At 41.9% G+C, this 18,835-nt stretch overlaps 2 protein-coding genes and 1 non-coding gene across 3 annotated transcripts; all 3 read left to right on the forward strand.

Annotated features, from left to right (window-relative positions):
- The first annotated feature begins 1,586 nt into the window (after positions 1-1,586).
- trnap-ugg (transfer RNA proline (anticodon UGG)) lies at positions 1,587-1,658 on the forward strand. Its single transcript has one exon. It is a non-coding gene; the product is annotated as a tRNA-Pro (tRNA).
- Positions 1,659-12,854: 11,196 nt separating this feature from the next.
- Positions 12,855-15,672, forward strand: LOC139560398 (transcription factor Sox-14-like). Its single transcript, XM_071377114.1, has one exon. It carries the CDS (start codon positions 13,167-13,169, stop codon positions 13,899-13,901), a length of 735 nt encoding a protein of 244 aa, XP_071233215.1. The 5' UTR covers positions 12,855-13,166; the 3' UTR covers positions 13,902-15,672.
- Positions 15,673-15,758: 86 nt separating this feature from the next.
- On the forward strand, positions 15,759-18,456 carry cldn18 (claudin 18). The gene is made up of 5 exons (XM_071377110.1): positions 15,759-16,245; positions 17,122-17,286; positions 17,594-17,729; positions 17,828-17,938; positions 18,086-18,456. The coding sequence occupies exons 1-5, from the start codon at positions 15,774-15,776 to the stop codon at positions 18,186-18,188; spliced, it is 987 nt and encodes a 328-aa protein (XP_071233211.1). The 5' UTR covers positions 15,759-15,773; the 3' UTR covers positions 18,189-18,456.
- Positions 18,457-18,835: the final 379 nt, after the last annotated feature.

Below are 18,835 nucleotides of genomic sequence, written 5' to 3' on the forward strand. Positions count from 1 at the left end.
GCTAAATTAAGGCAAGTTGGATGAAATGGTAGCCCGTAATGCGTTTTCTTCATAATGAAAAGGTACATTTTGTATTTTTTAAGTTGTGAGTTTGCCGCCAACAACCAGATAACTGTTTAAAAGAAAACGACAGCTACAAATTAATCCTGGACAGCAACGATTTCGTGTTTTTATGGTTGGTATGTGGTTATTTATACGTCAACATCTGCGGCTTTTGCAAGCGGCTTGTTGGTCGAGACAAGAGATCATCAACTAGATTCAGTTGCGGGTTTATTTTTTCTTGAGTGGGTGGTCAGGGTGCCGGAACTAATTACAAATAATTTGTGGACTGCAAATTGACCTCAATAAGTCCAAACAGATATGTTATTTGACTAAAACATAATAATTTCAAACCTTGCTTACATTTGTATATGATCACATCGTATTATGCGTGGGAATAGTTGGGAAGAGATTTCCAAAATTAAAATAATTTGAAGTTTATTTCCTGGTGTTTTTACAGCGTTTTTTGTCCAACAATGAAAATGTCTTGCTCAGAATAATTAAAACCACACGTGGGCCAAATTCGTCCAAATCGACCCACAGGCTGCCAGTTGATGAACCCTGGTCACTGGACTCTGGGGTATGATTCTCATATTATTATTTTTTTTGTATTTTTAGGGATAGATAAGCTTTAATATTGCAAACATTTTGGGGGTTCTAACAATGTAATTGTCGGCATCATTTTCAATCCCCCATTTATAAATATTTTTATATGTTTCCCTTCTTTATTATTTTCCCCTAACCCTAACACCCCTCCCATAATTGGAGTAATCTAATGGACAACAATAGTTGGGCTTCTACTTCCAGTTTATACATACTATATACATTTTACGGACACGCAATATTTTACATTAGTTACATATTTTTATTTGTTTTTAGTCCCACCCTTCAGCTACCCTCAACCCCTCCCATCTATCTCTGAAAACCACCCAGTTTTGATTTCTAATTGCCATATATTTTTCAACTGTGCTGTAATGTTTCACAAAAGTTCTGAACCTTTCTATTCTCATAGCTTCTACAGATTGGAAATTAAAGATGAACACTGAGAGTATTATTATATTATTGCTAGATTGACTATGGCTAGATTGACTCAAGTCACCCAGCAGTGCTATTTGCAGAGTTAGCTCCAGGTAAAAGTTGCAATTCTTCAGCCATTCCTGAACCAGCGACAAAAAACAAGCTACTGTACATGGCAGTAACAAAACAACTGATCTATCTAATGATTCGGTCTCTTCGCAGCAAAGTCTGCAGAGCTGGAATGGTTGTATCCACCATATACATTACATTATATTGGCTGCAATCATTTTTTATAATAATTTTAATTGAAAAACTCAACGTTTTTTAATTCGTCATTATTTTGTGTATCAGTTCTTAAGCAAGATATGAAATTGTCGCCAACAACCAGATAACTGTTTTCACAAAAATGATGGCGACAAATTCATTCTGGAATGTGAAGAGTTCGTATCGTCATGGTTGGTGTTTCTACTTATACTTTAATATCTCTAAATATTTTTACTTATACTTTAATATCTCTATGTTTTGCAAGCGGCTCGTTGGTCTAGGGGTATGATTCTCGCTTTGGGTGCGAGAGGTCCCGGGTTCAAATCCCGGACGAGCCCGTGTTTTTGTCACCAGAGTTTCATCCCAGACAGAAAGAAGGAGGTTAGTTATCCATGTCTTTGGTTTAATCTTTGATCGTTTTCACATTTAATTCAACACTTCCGGTATGTTGTAGCAAAGCCATTTACACTTTTCGACCGTCTAACATACAGTACCAGTCAAAGGTTTGGACACACCTACTCATTACTATTATTTTTATTCATATTTTTTATTTGGACTATTTTCTACATTGTAGAATAATAGTCAAGACATCAAAACTATGAAATAACACATATGGAATCATGTACTAACCAAAAAAGTGGGAATAGAAAAAGGGGTAATACATTTTTTATTTTTTAAAATATATTTTATATATATATATACAGTATTTAAAAAAAAATTTTTTACCTTTATTTAACCAGGTAGGCCAGTTGAGAACACGTTCTCATTTACAACTGTAACCTGGCCAAGATAAAAGCAGTGCGACACAAACAATAACACAAAGTTACACATGGAATAAACAAATGTACAGTCAATAACGCAATAGAAAAAAATCTATATACAGTGTGTGCAAATGAGGTAAGATTAGGTAGGTAAGGCAATAAATAGGCCGTAGTGGTGAAGTAATTACAATTGAGCAATTAAACACTGGAGTGATAGATGTGCAGAAGATGAATGTGCAAGTAGAGATACTGGGGTGCAAAGGAGCAAAAAATATATATAACAATATGGGGATGCGGTAGTAGGATGGGCTATTTACAGATGGGCTATGTACAGGTGCAATGATATGTGAGCTGCTCTGACAGCTGATGCTTAAAGTTAGTGAGGGAGATATGAGTCTCCAGCTTCAGTGATATTTGCAATTCGTTCCAGTCATTGACAGCAGAGAACAGGAAGGAAAGGCGGTCAAAGTAGGAATTAGCTTTGGGGGTGACCAGTGAAATATACCTGCTGGAGCGCGTGCTACGGGTGGGTGCTGCTATGGTGACCAGTGAGCTGAGATAAGGCGGGGCTTTACCTAGCAAAGACTTATAGATGACCTTGAGCCAGTGGGTTTGGTGACGAATATGAAGCGAGGGCCAGCCAACGAGAGCATACAGGTCGCAGTGGTGGGTAGTATATGGGGCTTTGGTGACAAAACGGATGGCACTGTGATAGACTGCATCCAATTTGCTGAGTAGAGTGTTGGAGGCTATTTTGTAAATGACATCGCTGAAGTCAAGGATCAGTAGGATAGTCAGTTTTACGAGGGTATGTTTGGCAGCATGAGTGAAGGATGCTTTGTTGTGAAATAGGAAGCCGATTCTAGATTTAATTTTGGATTGGAGATGCTTAATGTGAATCTGGAAGGAGAGTTTACAGTCTAACCAGACACCTAGGTATTTGTAATTGTCCACATATTCTAAGTCAGAACCGTCCAGAGTAGTGATGCTGGACGGGCGGGCAGGTGCAGGCAGCGATCGGTTGAAGAGCATGCATTTAGTTTTACTTGCATTTAAGAGCAGTTGGAGGCCACATAAGGAGAGTTGTATGGCATTGAAGCTCGTCTGGAGGTTACACAGTGTCCAAAGAAGGGCCAAAAGTATACAGAATGGTGTTGTCTGCGTAGAGGTGGATCAGAGAATTACCAGCAGCAAGAGCAACATCATTGATGTATACAGAGAAAAGAGTTGGCCCGAGAATTCATCCCTGTGGCAGCCCCATAGAGACTGCCAGAGGTCCGGACAACAGGCCCTCTGATTTGACACACTGAACTCTGTCTGAGAAGTAGTTGGTGAACCAGGCGAGGCAGTCATTTGAGAAACCAAGGCTGTTGAGTCTGCCGATGACAATGTGGTGATTGACAGAGTCGAAAGCCTTGGCCAGGTCGATGAATACAGCTGCACAGTATTGTCTTTTATCAATGGCAGTTATGATGTCGTTTAGGACCTTGAGCGTGGTTGAGGTGCACCCATGACCAGCTCGGAAACCAGATTGCATAGCGGAGAAGGTACGGTGGGATTCGAAATAGTCGGTGATCTGTTTGTTGACTTGGCTTTCGAAGACCTTAGAAAGGCAGGGTAGGATAGATATAGGTCTGTAACAGTTTGGGTCTAGAGTGTCTCCCCCTTTGAAGAGGGGGATGACCGCGGCAGCTTTCCAATCTTTGGGGATCTCAGACGATACAAAAGAGAGGTTGAACAGGCTAGTAATAGGGGTTGCAACAATTGCGGTGGATAATTTTAGAAAGAGAGGGTCCAGATTGTCTAGCCCAGCTGATTTGTAGGGGTCCAGATTTTGCAACTCTTTCAGAACATCAGTTATCTGGATTTGGGTGAAGGAGAAATGGGGGAGGCTTGGGCAAGTTGCTGTGGAGGGTGTAGGGCTGTTTACCGGGGTAGGGGTAGCCAGGTGGAAAGCATGGCCAGCCGTAGAAAAATGCTTATTGAAATTCTCAATTATCGTGGATTTATCGGTGGTGACAGTGTTTCCTAGCCTCGGTGCAGTGGGCAGCTGGGAGGAGATGCTCTTATTCTCCATGGACTTTACAGTGTCCCAGAACTTTTAGGAGTTTGTGCTACATGATGCAAATTTCTGTTTGAAAAAGCTAGCCTTAGCTTTCATAACTGCCTGTGTATATTGGTTCCTAACTTCCCTGAAAAGTTGCATATCGCGGGGGGCTATTTGATGCTAATGCAGTACGCCACAGGATGTTTTTGTGCTGGTCAAGGACAGTCAGGTCTGGAGTGAACCAAGGGCTATATCTGTTCCTGGTTCTACATTTTTTGAATGGGGCATGCTTATTTAAGATGGTGAGGAAAGCACTTTTAAAGAATAACCAGGCATCCTATACTAACGGAATGAGGTCAATATCCTTCCAGGATACCCGGGCCAGGTCGATTAGAAAAGCCTGCTCGCTGAAGTGTTTTAGGGAGTGTTTGACAGTGATGAGGGGTGGTCGTTCGACCGCAGATCCATTACGGACGCAGGCAATGAGGCAGTAATCGCTAAGATCCTGGTTGATGACAGCAGAGGTGTATTTAGAGGGCAGGTTGGTCAGGATGATATCTATGAGGGTGCCCGTGTTTACGGATTTGGGGTTATACCTGGTATGTTCATTGATCATTTGTGTGAGATTGAAGGCATCTAGTTTAGATTGTAGGACGGCCGGGGTGTTAAGCATGTCCCAGTTTAGGTCAGCTAACAGTACGAGCTCTGAAGATAGATGGGGGGCAGTCAATTCACATATGGTGTCCAGGGCACAGCTGGGGGCAGAAGGTGGTCTATAACAAGCGGCAACGGTGAGAGACTTGTTTCTGGAAAGGTGGATTTTTAGAAGTAGAAGCTCGAATTGTTTGGGCACAGACCTGGGTAGTATGACAGAACTCTGCAGGCTATCTCTGCAGTAGATTGCAACTCCGCCCCTTTTGGCAGTTCTATCTTGTTGGAAAATGTTATAGTTAGGGATGGAAATTTCAGGGTTTTTGGTGGCCTTCCTAAGCCAGGATTCAGACACGGCTAGGACATCCGGGTTGGCAGAGTGTGCTAAAGCAGTGGATAAAACAAACTTAGGGAGGAGGCTTCTAATGTTAACATGCATGAAACCAAGGCTTTTACGGTTACAGAAGTCAACAAATGAGAGCGCCTGAGTGACGATGAGAGAGGCATTGTCTCTAGAGACATCATTTAGACCAGGTGAGGTCCCCGCATGTGTGGGGGGTGGAACAAAGGGTTAGCTAAGGCATATTGAGCAGAGCTGGAGGCTCTACAGTGAAATAAGACATTAATCCCTAACCAAAACAGAAATGGACAAGGCATATTTACATTAGGAAGAGGCATGCGTAGCCGAGTGATCATAGGGACCAGTGGGTAGCTAGGCGAGCTGGAGACACGGCGATTCAGACAGCTAGCGGGCCGGGGCTAGCAGAAGGGCCTTAATGGGGACGTTGCGACGTAAGAGTCTGCTTGTAGCCCCCTCGGACGGTTACTTGAGATTCTTCAAAGTAGCCACCCTTTGCCTTGATGAGAGCTTTGCACACTCTTGGCATGTTAGGTCTCAGAAATAACACAGGGATGGATCAAAACTCACTTTTTCCAATTTGATTTGAACAAATTACAGGCTCCTTGCTGTAGCATAGGCCAATTAATGATTGTTGTTATACTGATCTCTTGTGGCCCTCTTCAGTACTACCATTGTGTACAGTTAAACCAATACACTGTAATGCCTGGTGCTGCTGGTCCTTAACACCTTGCATGTCATTGTATTGTCAGTACTAACCTCAGTGTGTGCATTGATTTGATTTGGTGTGCTTCTCCAACTTGCGTTTGTTTTCAGATTGACTTTCAGTCGTGTCTTAGCATTTTTGATCATGTCTCCTGTCTTGTTGTTTAACATTGCTCAGTGTTTACAAGGGAATCAGGGGGAAATGCAACCGAGTAAGACAACAACGATGAGACAGAGGGAGTTTTGATGAAGAGGAGGATTATCAAGATTCTCCAGTCCCATATATTTTTCCTGTGTTGAGCTATGCTCTACCCAGCCCACCTCAGTAACAGGCGCAATTAATCTGTTATGTCCTGATTCCCAAGAGCTCTGAGGTGCCCACAGATAATCAGTCCTGTAACCAAATCCACCTACCTACAGTACACTCACTGCCATCCCATTGGTTGAGCAGGAACATTCCAAAAAGACTTAAAAACCTCCACTTTCATGCTTGTCTATCTGCCTGTCCTCTCCCGGTAGGGGTTTATCTAAGCATACTGTTGTCATGGTGTCTCCCTACTCCCTCTCTTCTGGCTCAGTATGGCGCTTAACACGAGTACAGGCAATCTCAGTAAATACAAATCTCTCCTTACTGTCACAGCTAGCATATCATAGCTGGGGGGAACACTGTTTTCATTATATCATAAGCCTCTTAGAAGCACCACACTGTCATTTTAGGGGGTCATATTATGAACCGTATGGATATTGCCTCATTCGCCTGTATTTGAAGTGGCTCTCCTCATACAGTACATGGAAACACAAATTCATGTTCTACGCAGAATACAAAAGCGCTAATAATTCCAATAATTTTAACTGGCCACTTATATAATCCCATTCCTTAAAGAGGAGTCTCACCTCTAAAGGGGGTAACCAGGCTGCTTAGAGGAGAGGGGTAGAGAAGAGGGGTAAAGCTGCCAGGCTCAGGCTGGTACCTGGAGGGCAGATTGTTTCTGTTCCCCCCTGTGTGTCCTAAAGGAAGAGGAAGATGGTAGATAAATGTCTGTCTAGAAGTAACAGACAAACAAGGTCAGTTGGGGGTCCTCCTATCTCCCCACACCCTCAACCTTGATCTTCCTCTTCGTTCCCTTTTCTTCTTCAGAGGGAATGTCGCTCTCTCGCTCTCTTTCTCTCTCTAACTCTCTCACACATGAACACACTGATTAAAGGAATTGCTTGTATTGCTTTCAAAACCTTCTTCCAATACTGTGTAATTCTGGCTTAAACAAACACTGTCTTCTCTTGCATCTTTTTCCCTCACTCTTCTCCTCTGGAAATAAATCCTGTAACTTTAAGCAGTGTTTAATCAGCTGAAAACACACTGCTCCCCTGCTAAGCTCTCCTGGCTGCTGATAACGTCTTACCAGCTCATTTGCATACAGTAAAAGCTTGTCTTTAATCGTAGCGTCTAATAACTGTAGGTATTAATGATTTTCTTCAGTGAGCATCCTAACAGTTGATCCCTTAGTGATCATCTTGCATGTTGGAGTCCCTTTTCGTGTTACTGGCATTATTCTCAACCTCTGTCATCTCGATTCAGCATGTAATTAATCCAACCAAAGAGGGCAAATCACTCTGTATGTAAAACACTTGTCTAGTAAGAACTTATTTTCCTTATTGGCTATCCCTCGGTACGTCCCTGTTTCAAATACAGTAGATCATAAATGATGGAGTTGGTCAAGGATGCCCTATTACAAAACTGATAGCCATTCATGAGAAAGATTGATATCATTTTCACTCCCTACTTTTCTTCAAAAACTTGAGGGTTAAATTAAGTTGAGGTAAATATAAAAGCAACTACAGGTTAGTTTAACATTGATCCCACTGGGCACACACTGGTAGAATCAATGTTGTTTCCACCTAATTTCAATTAAATTACATTGAACCAAAGAGTAATAGATGTTGAATTGACGTCTGTGCCCAGTGAGATATCAGTTGTGCTAGTTTGAAGGTCATGAAACATGGTAAAGAGTTGTGACTCTTTCGTTCGCTCAGATCTAAGGTTCCGCTACCAAATGTTCACCAAGAAGGATACAACATGAACTGGACACTAAATCTGAGTCCAACCGAGGAGCACTTTCACCCCCTAAACCACTCTGCCATGTAAAGTAAAGCATCGTCCTGCTTAGCTGGCCCCTTTCACTTTCAAGCAGCACTTAATTTACTGCAGGACATTTTAAAATCTTTAGCCTGCATGACGCTGAGTCGCTGACAAATGCCTGGTTGTCTCTCATTGACTGCTGACTAAGTGCTATTACAAGCTTGCAGATAGGCCCCACTGTAATATGGCCTTCAGGTTTATCCTGAGATGGTGGAAGTGTATTAATTTAGTCGGGCTGCGAGAGCATGCAGGGGTAGATCTCTCAACCCCCTGCAGGATTGGAGCTGTCGACCACAGACCCCAAGCATATTCCGCGATCAATGTGTCAGGGGGAAGCTATTAAAACCGCTTTACTTTTCCTAAGTATCATGAGAATAAGCACAAGATTTAGTGAAATCCTCTCCAGGGTCTGGAAAATCTGAGGGATTTTCCCCCTGAAATGTTCCCTAATGTACTCCTCGGAAGTGTCAGAAACTGTTGTTGGATTTAAAACGTCCCCCCCTCCCCCCTCAAGATACCCAGAAGTCTTGCATTGTTGGGAATTTCTGTGTATTTACTGTACGAGTAGCTGAAATGACACAATTTAAAGTGAGGTTGATGCTGAACTTTCTTCACACTCAGCTAGTGCCAAATGTCCTCTGCATACATGGTCACAATATAGGTTTGGGATTTTGAAATAAATTCCTTGGGTTTTTCAAATCAAATCAAATTTTAATTGTCACATGCTTTGAAAACAACAGGTGTAGACTAACAGTGAAATGTTTACTGAAGGGCCCTTCCCAACAATGCAGAGAGAAAAAAAAAATTGAAATTGAAATTGAGTATTAATTTGTGATGTGGAAGTATTCAAAAGGAAGTATTCAAAAACTTTAAACAACAAACAACTTATGCTTACATCACATGCCTCAAGCAGAACTCTCCCAAAGTCCATGTCATTAAGGTCTACATACATTTCTACTAACATAACCACATTTGATGTATGCTTTTGATAGATGAACTACAGTAAATGTATTTTATAAGGTTATTCAATTAATTGAAAATATTGTGTAGGTTGGCATTGGGTCCCACATCAGGAGGGCACTCAGTTTTTCCCAACCACATGACCAGACTTGGAAAACCTCTGCGTGATCAGAAAAAACAATGTTCTCCCTATCTTCAGGTCTTTTCTTCTGTCACCATGACATAAATGATTCGGGGAGACAGGCGCAGGAATGCGTAATAGTTTTTTTTATTAAGCCCAAATTACGGCGTGCCATGTAAATGCACGGGGACGAAGACCAAACAAACACATAACAAAACACAGGGTAGAAACCCAAAACAAAAGAGCGAGGAGTACCTTGAATAAATAACACACGCGCACAATGATTAACACATGGGACAAGACCCGTAATCATCTGCGCAATCCACAATGGCACGAAAGCCAAAACACACAGCCCAGGTACTCACACGCACCAACGGACATTGTAACAATAATCGACAGGACAATGTTAAACCAAGTACACACTTATACAATTACTAATCACTGGGAATAAGGGCCAGGTGTGAGTAATGAAAGTTCCGGAGGGATCCGTGACATCTTCCTGTTCTCAAGGTTTTATCGATCTCTTAGGTATAGCTCTTTTGTGTTTGATTGTCAACAATCTTCCCTGCCTGACCCTGGCTAATCTAGCACTACAGACTCGACGTAAAGAGAGAAGGATGTCTGCTGCCGACGTTAGAAAAATGGCAACTCTAAAATGCAGGGGGATAGAGACAGACACTGAACTAATGGATTGAGTCAGACAGGAATGGCCACATGGCGTCCATCGTTTCACTCTCGATAAGCAAAAGGGATCATACCGTGCAGGTTTGTTAAAGCCTGGGCTCATAGCTCGAGCGCTGTTAGGGTAGGTAACCCGCTTCCATACGTGTGTCAGGAAAGGAGATCCAAATTAGTCACAGGAACTGGACAAGAAAGTAGCAATGAGAAATAAATGTCCGCACACTGATTGCATTGCAGCTCAGGTACACCTACTGTACCTCCACAACTCCTTAACATTCGTCAATGTGCTTGACACATACAACCTTTCTGAAAGGCCAAGAGGGACCGTTCCGTACAGTGTGGCAAAGATATACAAGTCGGTTGATTGTTTTTCTAATGTCAACAGAATTGAGCTGCAGGTATTCAACACAAAAATTAGCAGGGCTTATTTCCCTTTTGCACTCTGTGGAGTTACCAACAGAAAGTTAGTGCCCTGAGGTACAACTACTCCTTCTTCCTTCTCCTCTTTCATTTCCTTTCTTCCCCCAGGTCTTCTGTACCTGTCAATCTCTCTCTCCAGCGTGACTTCTTCTTAATCCACCTGAGTGCATGGAGGACAATTTTGACATAAGAAGAAAAAGATAGACTCCTGAGGACCAGTATCTTTAGAGCTTGGAGGATAACCGGATTATGACGGCCATTTTGTGCTGCAGGCAGTTTTTCTTATTACCCAGGGTTTTGTCGAACTTTAGAGAGGAAACGCCGTCCTCACAGAACATAGTCACACCCAACACTGATTTACACAAACAGACTGTACAGAAAACTACATATAAAATTGCCATCATGTAGTTAAACTTCTCAGCGCTTTTCTCAAACAGAGGAAATATTTCGGAGGACAGCATTATTGGAAAGAGTGACAGGAGTGTTGTCATTATCTACACACTCTCACCAGGAAAATACCGGAATTTTTGTTAACACACTTTGCTATATTAATCCATTCGCTGATTCCTTCAAACTGGCATCTTCTTAGAGCAAACAAACAGGATGTTTACCCTGTACTGTAGAAGCAATCAGCCTCGCTGCATGGTCAACGCCTCCTGTGTCTGAAGCTCTGAACTAAACCCCCATAGTAGATAGAGAACATGGCTGTTGGGTTACTGTTGATCCACTGAGCCCTGCTGCCAGGTAGTTTATCCACACAGCCCTCGGCGAGGCCCAGTTTGGACCCCAATGGTGGTTTAACATCTTTATAATCTCTGCCTCTGTATCGACGTGCACCGTTGGATTCCCTTCTGTCCATTTGTCTGCCTTTGAAGTGGCTTTGGCCTGCAGTGCTACTGATGTACAGAGTTGAGGTAATCCTGTTTACCTCTGGCAGCACCTATTCCGGGTAGGCTATGTGTACATGTACTTGGTGAAAATAGTGCTTCTGATTCTGATTAGTTGGCGCTGGGTTGAAATAAAGAAGGCCTCCACTCTGGTCATCTGTGCTTATACCTGCCACTCCCAACTCTGACTCACTGGTACCAAGCCTATCAACTCTGACTCACTGGTACCAAGTCTATCAACTCTGATCCACTGGTACCAAGTCTATCAACTTTGATCCACTGGTGCCAAGTCTATCAACTCTGAACCACTGGTTCATAATAATCTGCCTGTCATGGTGATAATCTGTTTGGTTCAAGCCCCTTTGCACATTTCAGGGTTTGCAGGATGGCCCAGGGGCTTCCACTTCTTTTGAGGCATCCCCAAGAGGGTTGTATTTTCCTTATCCCCCCCAAAAAGGTGTCCTTCATGGTACAATATTTTCAGTATGTTTCATCCTAATCAAAATGATAATGTGTTATGTACAAATCTTCTCCCCCTTCAGATGAGGTCCCTTCACTGCTTTTGGAGGAAACTTCAAGACAAAACTATATGATCTCATGACACTTGTTTGTAAAAATATTGCTTTTTGTTTCTTTACAGATTGAATGGGGAACACAATCTAAAGAGAGAACAAATTTAAGAAAACACTTTGTACAGTTTGTTGTCATATAAGTATTCTGGCAAGGACATTCAGACATTTGGCCCTGTCTTATCAATGTCATTTCAATATCAAGGAAAATAGCTTAAATATATATTTGATCAGATAAGGGATAGTAATTACCAGCACCTCACAATCAATGGAATCATCCAGGACTATTGAATTATTTCTGTGATTATTATTGATTACACTGGGGTGGGAAAGATGGCTGGGTCAGGTGAGACACACTGACGCATATTAAGTCATTGAGGGTGCAGTTGAGCATTTCTATGAACCTGTCAACTTTTAAGGGCAGTTTGAGAACTGTGGAAAGTGTGGGCTTAAGTAATGATTAGGTTTGATAGGCTACCTGAAAAGACTTGGCATGGCCTATCAGTCACCTAAGGGAAGCAAGTATCCTAGCAGTTAAGCATGCTGAGCCAGAAAGGTCACTGATTTGAATACCTGAGCTGACAAGGTGAAAAATCTGTTGATATGCCCTTGAGCAAGGCACTTAACCCTAATTTACTCGAGTGGTGACGTACTACTGTAAAACAATATATTTCACTGCATCTATCCGGTGTGTGTGACAATAAAATATATATTTTTGACGACACATCTTTTATTTTATTAAATGTTTTACTAATGTGGCCCTACTGTTATTTGTTATATATAAACAAGGTTACACTTTCTTTAAAAGTGTTTCCTGTTTCTTTTCAGAGTGTCTCTGTTTGAGTGAAGAAGTCCATGGTAATTGCTACACATTTTAGTTGGAGATGTCATAACACCTCTCGCTTCTAGTTGGCATTTCAGGACCATGGACAAGTAGAATACTTGTCCACTCCAGTAAAATGGCCACGAGAGATTAACTCCAGATACATTTCCAAATTCAGAATACATTATCTGCTGGTGGTGAAAAACGAACGGCGCCCTAAAACTCTAAACAAAAGGAACGCAAAAAAGGCTACAAAAAAAGAGAGTGCTTTCCTCCTCCCAAATTGCATAGGTAAAAATTTTAGGAAAGGGATTACAATGCTTTCTACCCTCCGATTGGCTTGCCTGAGTATGACACTTCTATGATGTTGTCAGGTTGCGCGCAGACCTACACAGCTATATCCATACATTTGAACTTGGCTACGTTTGGCTCCCATTCACGCGCCTCTTCACGTTCTTGAGTTTGCATTGCAGGCAGCTTTCTTGTCTTGAGAAACACACAAGTGATTCAACTCGCATTGGAGCACCAGTTGCCACCGGGTTTAGTCGTGTTTTTTTAACAGAGGCATTTGTATTAACTTTTATCTTTAAACTCTGTTAATTAGCCTACCCAATTTGGATAGGCTACGTTTTCTCTCCTGTGCCACATCTCCACACTAAAGGAGCATGAGCAGTTGGTGAGCTGAATACCAACAACTAAATCTATAGATCTTTATAACTTTGGTTGATGTTGATGCGCATTTCACCGTGCGCTATTGAGATGGCAAAACCTTTGGATCACATAAAGAGGCCCATGAACGCTTTCATGGTGTGGTCTCGCGGTCAGAGACGAAAGATGTCACTGGAGAATCCCAAAATGCACAACTCTGAAATCAGCAAAAGACTTGGCGCGGAATGGAAGTTGCTTTCCGAATCAGAGAAGCGACCATACATTGATGAAGCCAAGAGATTGCGCGCGCAACACATGAAAGATCACCCCAACTACAAGTACAGACCTCGGCGCAAACCCAAGAGCTTGCTAAAGAAGGACCGGTTCCTTTTCCCCTTTCCCTTCCTCGGGGACGCAGAACATTTGAAAGGATTTTCCACCGAGTCCATTTTGGCATCCGCTGAGAAAGCTAGAGCCCTTTTGCCGCCGACGTCGTCACCATATTCGCTCCTTGACCCAGGTCAATTCAGCACCGGTGCTGTCCAGAGGATCTCAGAAATTCCCCACGCTCTGGGTGCCAACGGCTTGTCCTATGCGCCCTCTTTTGGATACCAGACTGGCGCGTTTGGAAGTTTGGGATGCCCCAGCCAGCACACTCATACTCACCCGTCCTCCACGAACCCGGGGTACGCCTTGCCCTGTAACTGTGGCACTTGGTCGGCGACGGGTTTACAGCCTCAGGTTGCATACATCCTTTTTCCAGGTATGGCAGGCATAGACCCGTACTCCTGTTCACCACATTCAAGTGTGTGACCACATAAAGAAAAAACGCATGTGAATAAAATACATGAATGTTCACATCATAACTGTCAAAATAGTTTTGCTGTTGTCTCACATCAAGGTGAGCAATGGGCTATATCTACCACGCACGCGCAACGAGGACCGATTCTGATCATGGTAAAACTGAATATATATATTTATTTACTGTAGATAGGTCTAAATTAATTTACATTCTTGATTGGTTTTCCTTATTTATATGGATTTTTCGTTCTGTATTTATGTTGTGTTTACTTCGTTAACTTTATGATGATATGACAATATTTTTGGGGAATAGGATTTAGGTTATTTTGGCATTTTAAAAAAGTCTGTTACCAAACTTTAAATCTCAATTGTCAATATGCCTTCAAAAATCTGGATTTGTCTATTGTCAATTAAAATGGTTGTTTTTAACAGATCAGACCATATTGCTTGGCAGCTGTTCCTAGCCAGCTACCAAGAAGTCAGTTTATCAGAAGATACATAGTAAACATACCAAGTCAGATAGACCCCAATGAGGTACATTATGTATAATTATGTATAATATAATAACATCAAAGTATAATTTTGCAAACGTCATCTCACATGTTCAACCAGTGGCCAGATGAGGGCAGGATAGACCTGTGAATCAGTGATGATTTCTAACAGAAACAGACTCTTAGTGATGTAAAATGGATGCTTTATTTTAAACTCTAATACAAAAGAATAAAGCAGTCAATTGATGCCTCTATGATTACTCATTAAATTGAGCCGTTTATTACAATATAATCAATGAATACCATGATGACCACTGCTACTGTGTTTTGTTAAGGTGATGGTTGACATGTTCATCTGCATTCAGATTCATCTAGTTGAAGTTGATTTATATTCAGTTTCACATTTTGCCTCCTTAATGGTTGAGGAGGATTGGGGTTGAGTTAACTGATCTTAGAACAGCGTTTGAGGTCAACTTCTCTTCTAGCTTTTAGTTTGTTGATGATTTCCATTGGACCGCATTTACATTCAAATTCTGAAGCAAAGGAAGTTATTTGTTGAACCACTTATCAAATTTTAATTCCCTGCCCACCAACAACGATTAGCAAAAACTCTCAAGATTGTGTTACCATGATATTTTTATCAATAATGTTATTGGTCCATAATGGTCTACCAGTATTGGTTGATGAAATCCAGACTGTTTGGTTTCACTGTATAAAAACATACCCTGTACAACTTTGAGTGTGTATACGTCTGTGTGTGTGTGTATGTGTGTGTATGTGTGTGTGTGTGTGTATGTGTGTGTGCTCTCAGTGCTTGAGAAAGGCTTGCGATAAGAGAAGAATGGAAAGTCTCTCCTGCCCAGTTGGATTGTTGACAAAATGATCATGTGATTAAAATGAGTTTCTGCTTGTTCTGAGTGTGAAAAGGAATGAGTCTTACTAAGCATCACATTAAAAGTATTGATGTGGTTACATCAACAAATAATCAACACTAACATCTGGGTGCCTATACACTCTGGGACTTACCGGATGTCATTACAGGTTGTTGCTCACTCTGAATCATTCGAGTCTCACCTAAATTCACGTCTATAAATCATCTCCATCACCTGTGTCTGTGAAGTGCGTGCCTCTTAATATGCTGTTCTGTCTATCTATCCACCTACCTGACTCTGTCTGTCTGTCTGCCTGCCTGTCTGCCTGTCTGTCCGTGTTCTCTTAATCTATCTCTGTCTCACTAGCTTTCTTTGTGCACGTTGGTATGTATTAGTGAGTGTGTCCCTGTCAGGGTATATAGACATTACACATGCTCGCCATGCCGTGCTATTATGGGGTTGTCTTAGCTAAAGTGATTCAGACCTCTTTATTTACTCATGCCCAACAACGGTTGGCTCAGATGAAAGGTACCTGGTGCACCTATCTCCACTGTGCCCACATCTCTGATGAGAAATCAAGCAGGAGTGTGCACGTGAGCGTGAACGTGCACATGGTCAACCGCCCACGCCACATCACACGGCGGGGCGAAACCTCAGCAACCCCACCCTCCTCCACATTAGTTCCACCACCGCCCTTTCGCCTTCCCCATCTCTCACCCTTCTACATCCCTTTCCTACACACACACATTTCACTCACACTTCACACTCAGGAAAGTATGGCCACTGCACTCCAGACGGGTGGATTCGTCCTGGGCCTGCTCGGCGCGGCTGCCATCATCGCCGCCACGGGGATGAACAACTGGAGCGTCAAGGACCGTCAGGGAGACGTGGTGACCTCGGTGTACACCTATAAGGGCCTGTGGCAGAACTGTGAGGTGGGCACCTCAGGCTTCACTGAGTGCCGGCCCCTCTACGGCCTCCTGGGCTTCTCAGGTAAATAATGTGGAATTTATGAAACTCTTCCAAGTGCTTTACATTGAAGGTTTCGGAGATATTGGTTCAGGGTTCAAATTACAGATTGACTTGTATGGGGAGTTGGAGAAGAATTGGTGTGGCCATTAGTTCCTCAAAAGGTTGATCAACAATGTGTTTTCACCGAAAGTAATTACCTGTATCACCAAATTGCGACAAGGTTCTTAAATGCACCACTAAACTAGAGCAAGAGTTGTAGTTCTATTTCCACTCTGTAGTAGCCTAGTGGTCTTTTGTGTCCAAACTCACTGACACCTGGGTTGGACTTGAAACAGGGCATCACTTGAACATTTCTGACCTTGATATTGTCAAAATAATCAAGTAGATTCCTCTCATTTTAATTCTCAAGGAATGGAACATGGAACAGTTGGCCTGTATAACAACAATGGATCATGGTTTAAGAAAAATACATACTTATTTACTTGCAGAATAGGTTCAATCATTAGCGACATTTGAAGAAAAAAAAAGGGAAGCTAAAAGGTTTTTTACTTATTTGACAGGGCATTTTGGAGTCTTTCTGCTTTTAAGTTTCAGTCCTCTAGTCTCCCCAAATGAACTCCCGCCCGTTTCCCTGGCCTGCTCCTATCAGTATTGACTTTAGCCCCAGTGCATTATGGTTCCATAGCCAGGCTCATGTTAGGTCAACACCATTATCACAGGCAAAAAAATTAGACAAAGAATCAGATTCAAAATTCAAATACCAACAGAATACATTGAAGCTTGTTATTCACATTGGAACCTCTATCCCTGGAAATTTTACTTGTAAACTCATGGGTACTAAAACAATGTGTGGCTTGTACGTCAGGAATATACATAATGATTTGTGTTGTATTCCAGGTACCTTTCAGGCAGTGAGAGCACTGATGATTGTGGGCATTGTTCTGGGTGTAATAGGGGCCATGATAGCCCTGTTCTCCCTCAAGTGCCTTAAAATGGGCAGCATGGAAGATTCCTCCAAAGCCAAGATGACCCTTACAGCGGGGGTCATGTTCATCATTGCAGGTATAGGGACGAAAAGGTTTATATTTACACGTTTTAAAATGTAGCCTTTATTTAACTAGGCAAGTCAGTTAAGAACAAATTCTTATTTACAATGACGGCCTACTTGCATGTTGCTTGGAGAATAGCAATTCAATCACTTATTTCTACATGTCTCTCTCTGAACGTATGTCTTTGGTGATAATGTGTAACCACCCAAGTCCTCAATCAATGAATTTTTCAAATATATGTACAATTCCAGTTTCAGTGGCTTGCTTTTGTTAAACACTCTTATTGCCAGTGAGCAACGAATTTCCTTCCTCTCTGTCAGGCATTTGTGCTATTGCTGGAGCTTCAATCTATGCTAACCAAATTGTGGCTAGTTTCATGATGACCACCTACAACCCCAATTATGGAGGAGGGATGGGACAGGGCATGGAGATGGGAGGAGGAAATATGATGCCGAGGTAAGAGTGAACTTCATGTATCTGTATTTCCATATTTGGTCATGGTATCGCTATAGACAGGTGAGTCAGTTACTGACTGTGCTTTTTCTCTGTGACAGGTACACGTTTGGCCCCGCCCTCTTTGTTGCCTGGATAGGCGCAGCTTTGCTCTTATTGGGCGGGATTCTGAAGTGTGTTGCCTTCAGGGGACTACAACCGGACAAGTCAACGTAGGTTATCAATTTTACATAATTTTCTAGCTATATTCAGGTAGGCCCAAAAATGAACATTGTGATGAAGGCAAAACATTTTTTTTTTACCTATGTAAATTAATTTAAATATGCAAAAAATTTATTTTCTTGCATTTTCCCCCCCAGCTACACAGGAGTTGCTTACAAAGCCCCCCAAGCCCAGAACAGGCCCGTCTATGATGACCACCATGCAGAGGATGGGAAGAGAGACAACCAAAAATATGTATAATTTGTGTTATATTCTGCATCAATACATTTGATTCTGCATTAAGAAGCATGTATTTAAATGTTGCTTTGGAATATAGTGCTCAATTTTCATATACGCTTCCTAGATTAGTTTGAAGAGTTTCAATAAATTTTACTGCATGTTATTTAAAAATGTGTATTCTGTTGTGGTTGATAGTGGGCTCCATTTTATACTGCCAGTAACTGTTTTAGTTTCATGTGGTCTTGGGTAATGTGTTATTGCTCTTTTGTCAATAAACCATTAATGTAAAGCTTTCATTTGTACAATGAAATGCACCAAATACATTTTCAAAATGTTCTCCATTTCTCAAAAGCACATTTTACACAATTCAAATGTCCTACCATAACATTGAGTCAAGAGTACACAATACACAGAGCCTATATTTGAAAACTCTCTTGTACATACCTGGAAACTGACATTTTATTCCACTAGGTGGCAAGAACGCTAAACCCTTTGGCAAATCAAAGCTCCCCTCCATGTTGGACCTACACTGAGTGCACAAAACATTTAACACCTGCTCCTGCCATGACATAAGACTGACCAGGTGAATCCCTTATTGATGTCACTTGTTAAATCCACTTCAATCAGTGTAGATGAAGGGGAGACGGGTTCAAGAAGGATTCTCAATT

This window comes from Salvelinus alpinus, chromosome 30 (assembly GCF_045679555.1).
Source record: "Salvelinus alpinus chromosome 30, SLU_Salpinus.1, whole genome shotgun sequence".
In the NCBI taxonomy this organism is placed as follows: Eukaryota; Metazoa; Chordata; class Actinopteri; order Salmoniformes; family Salmonidae; genus Salvelinus; species Salvelinus alpinus.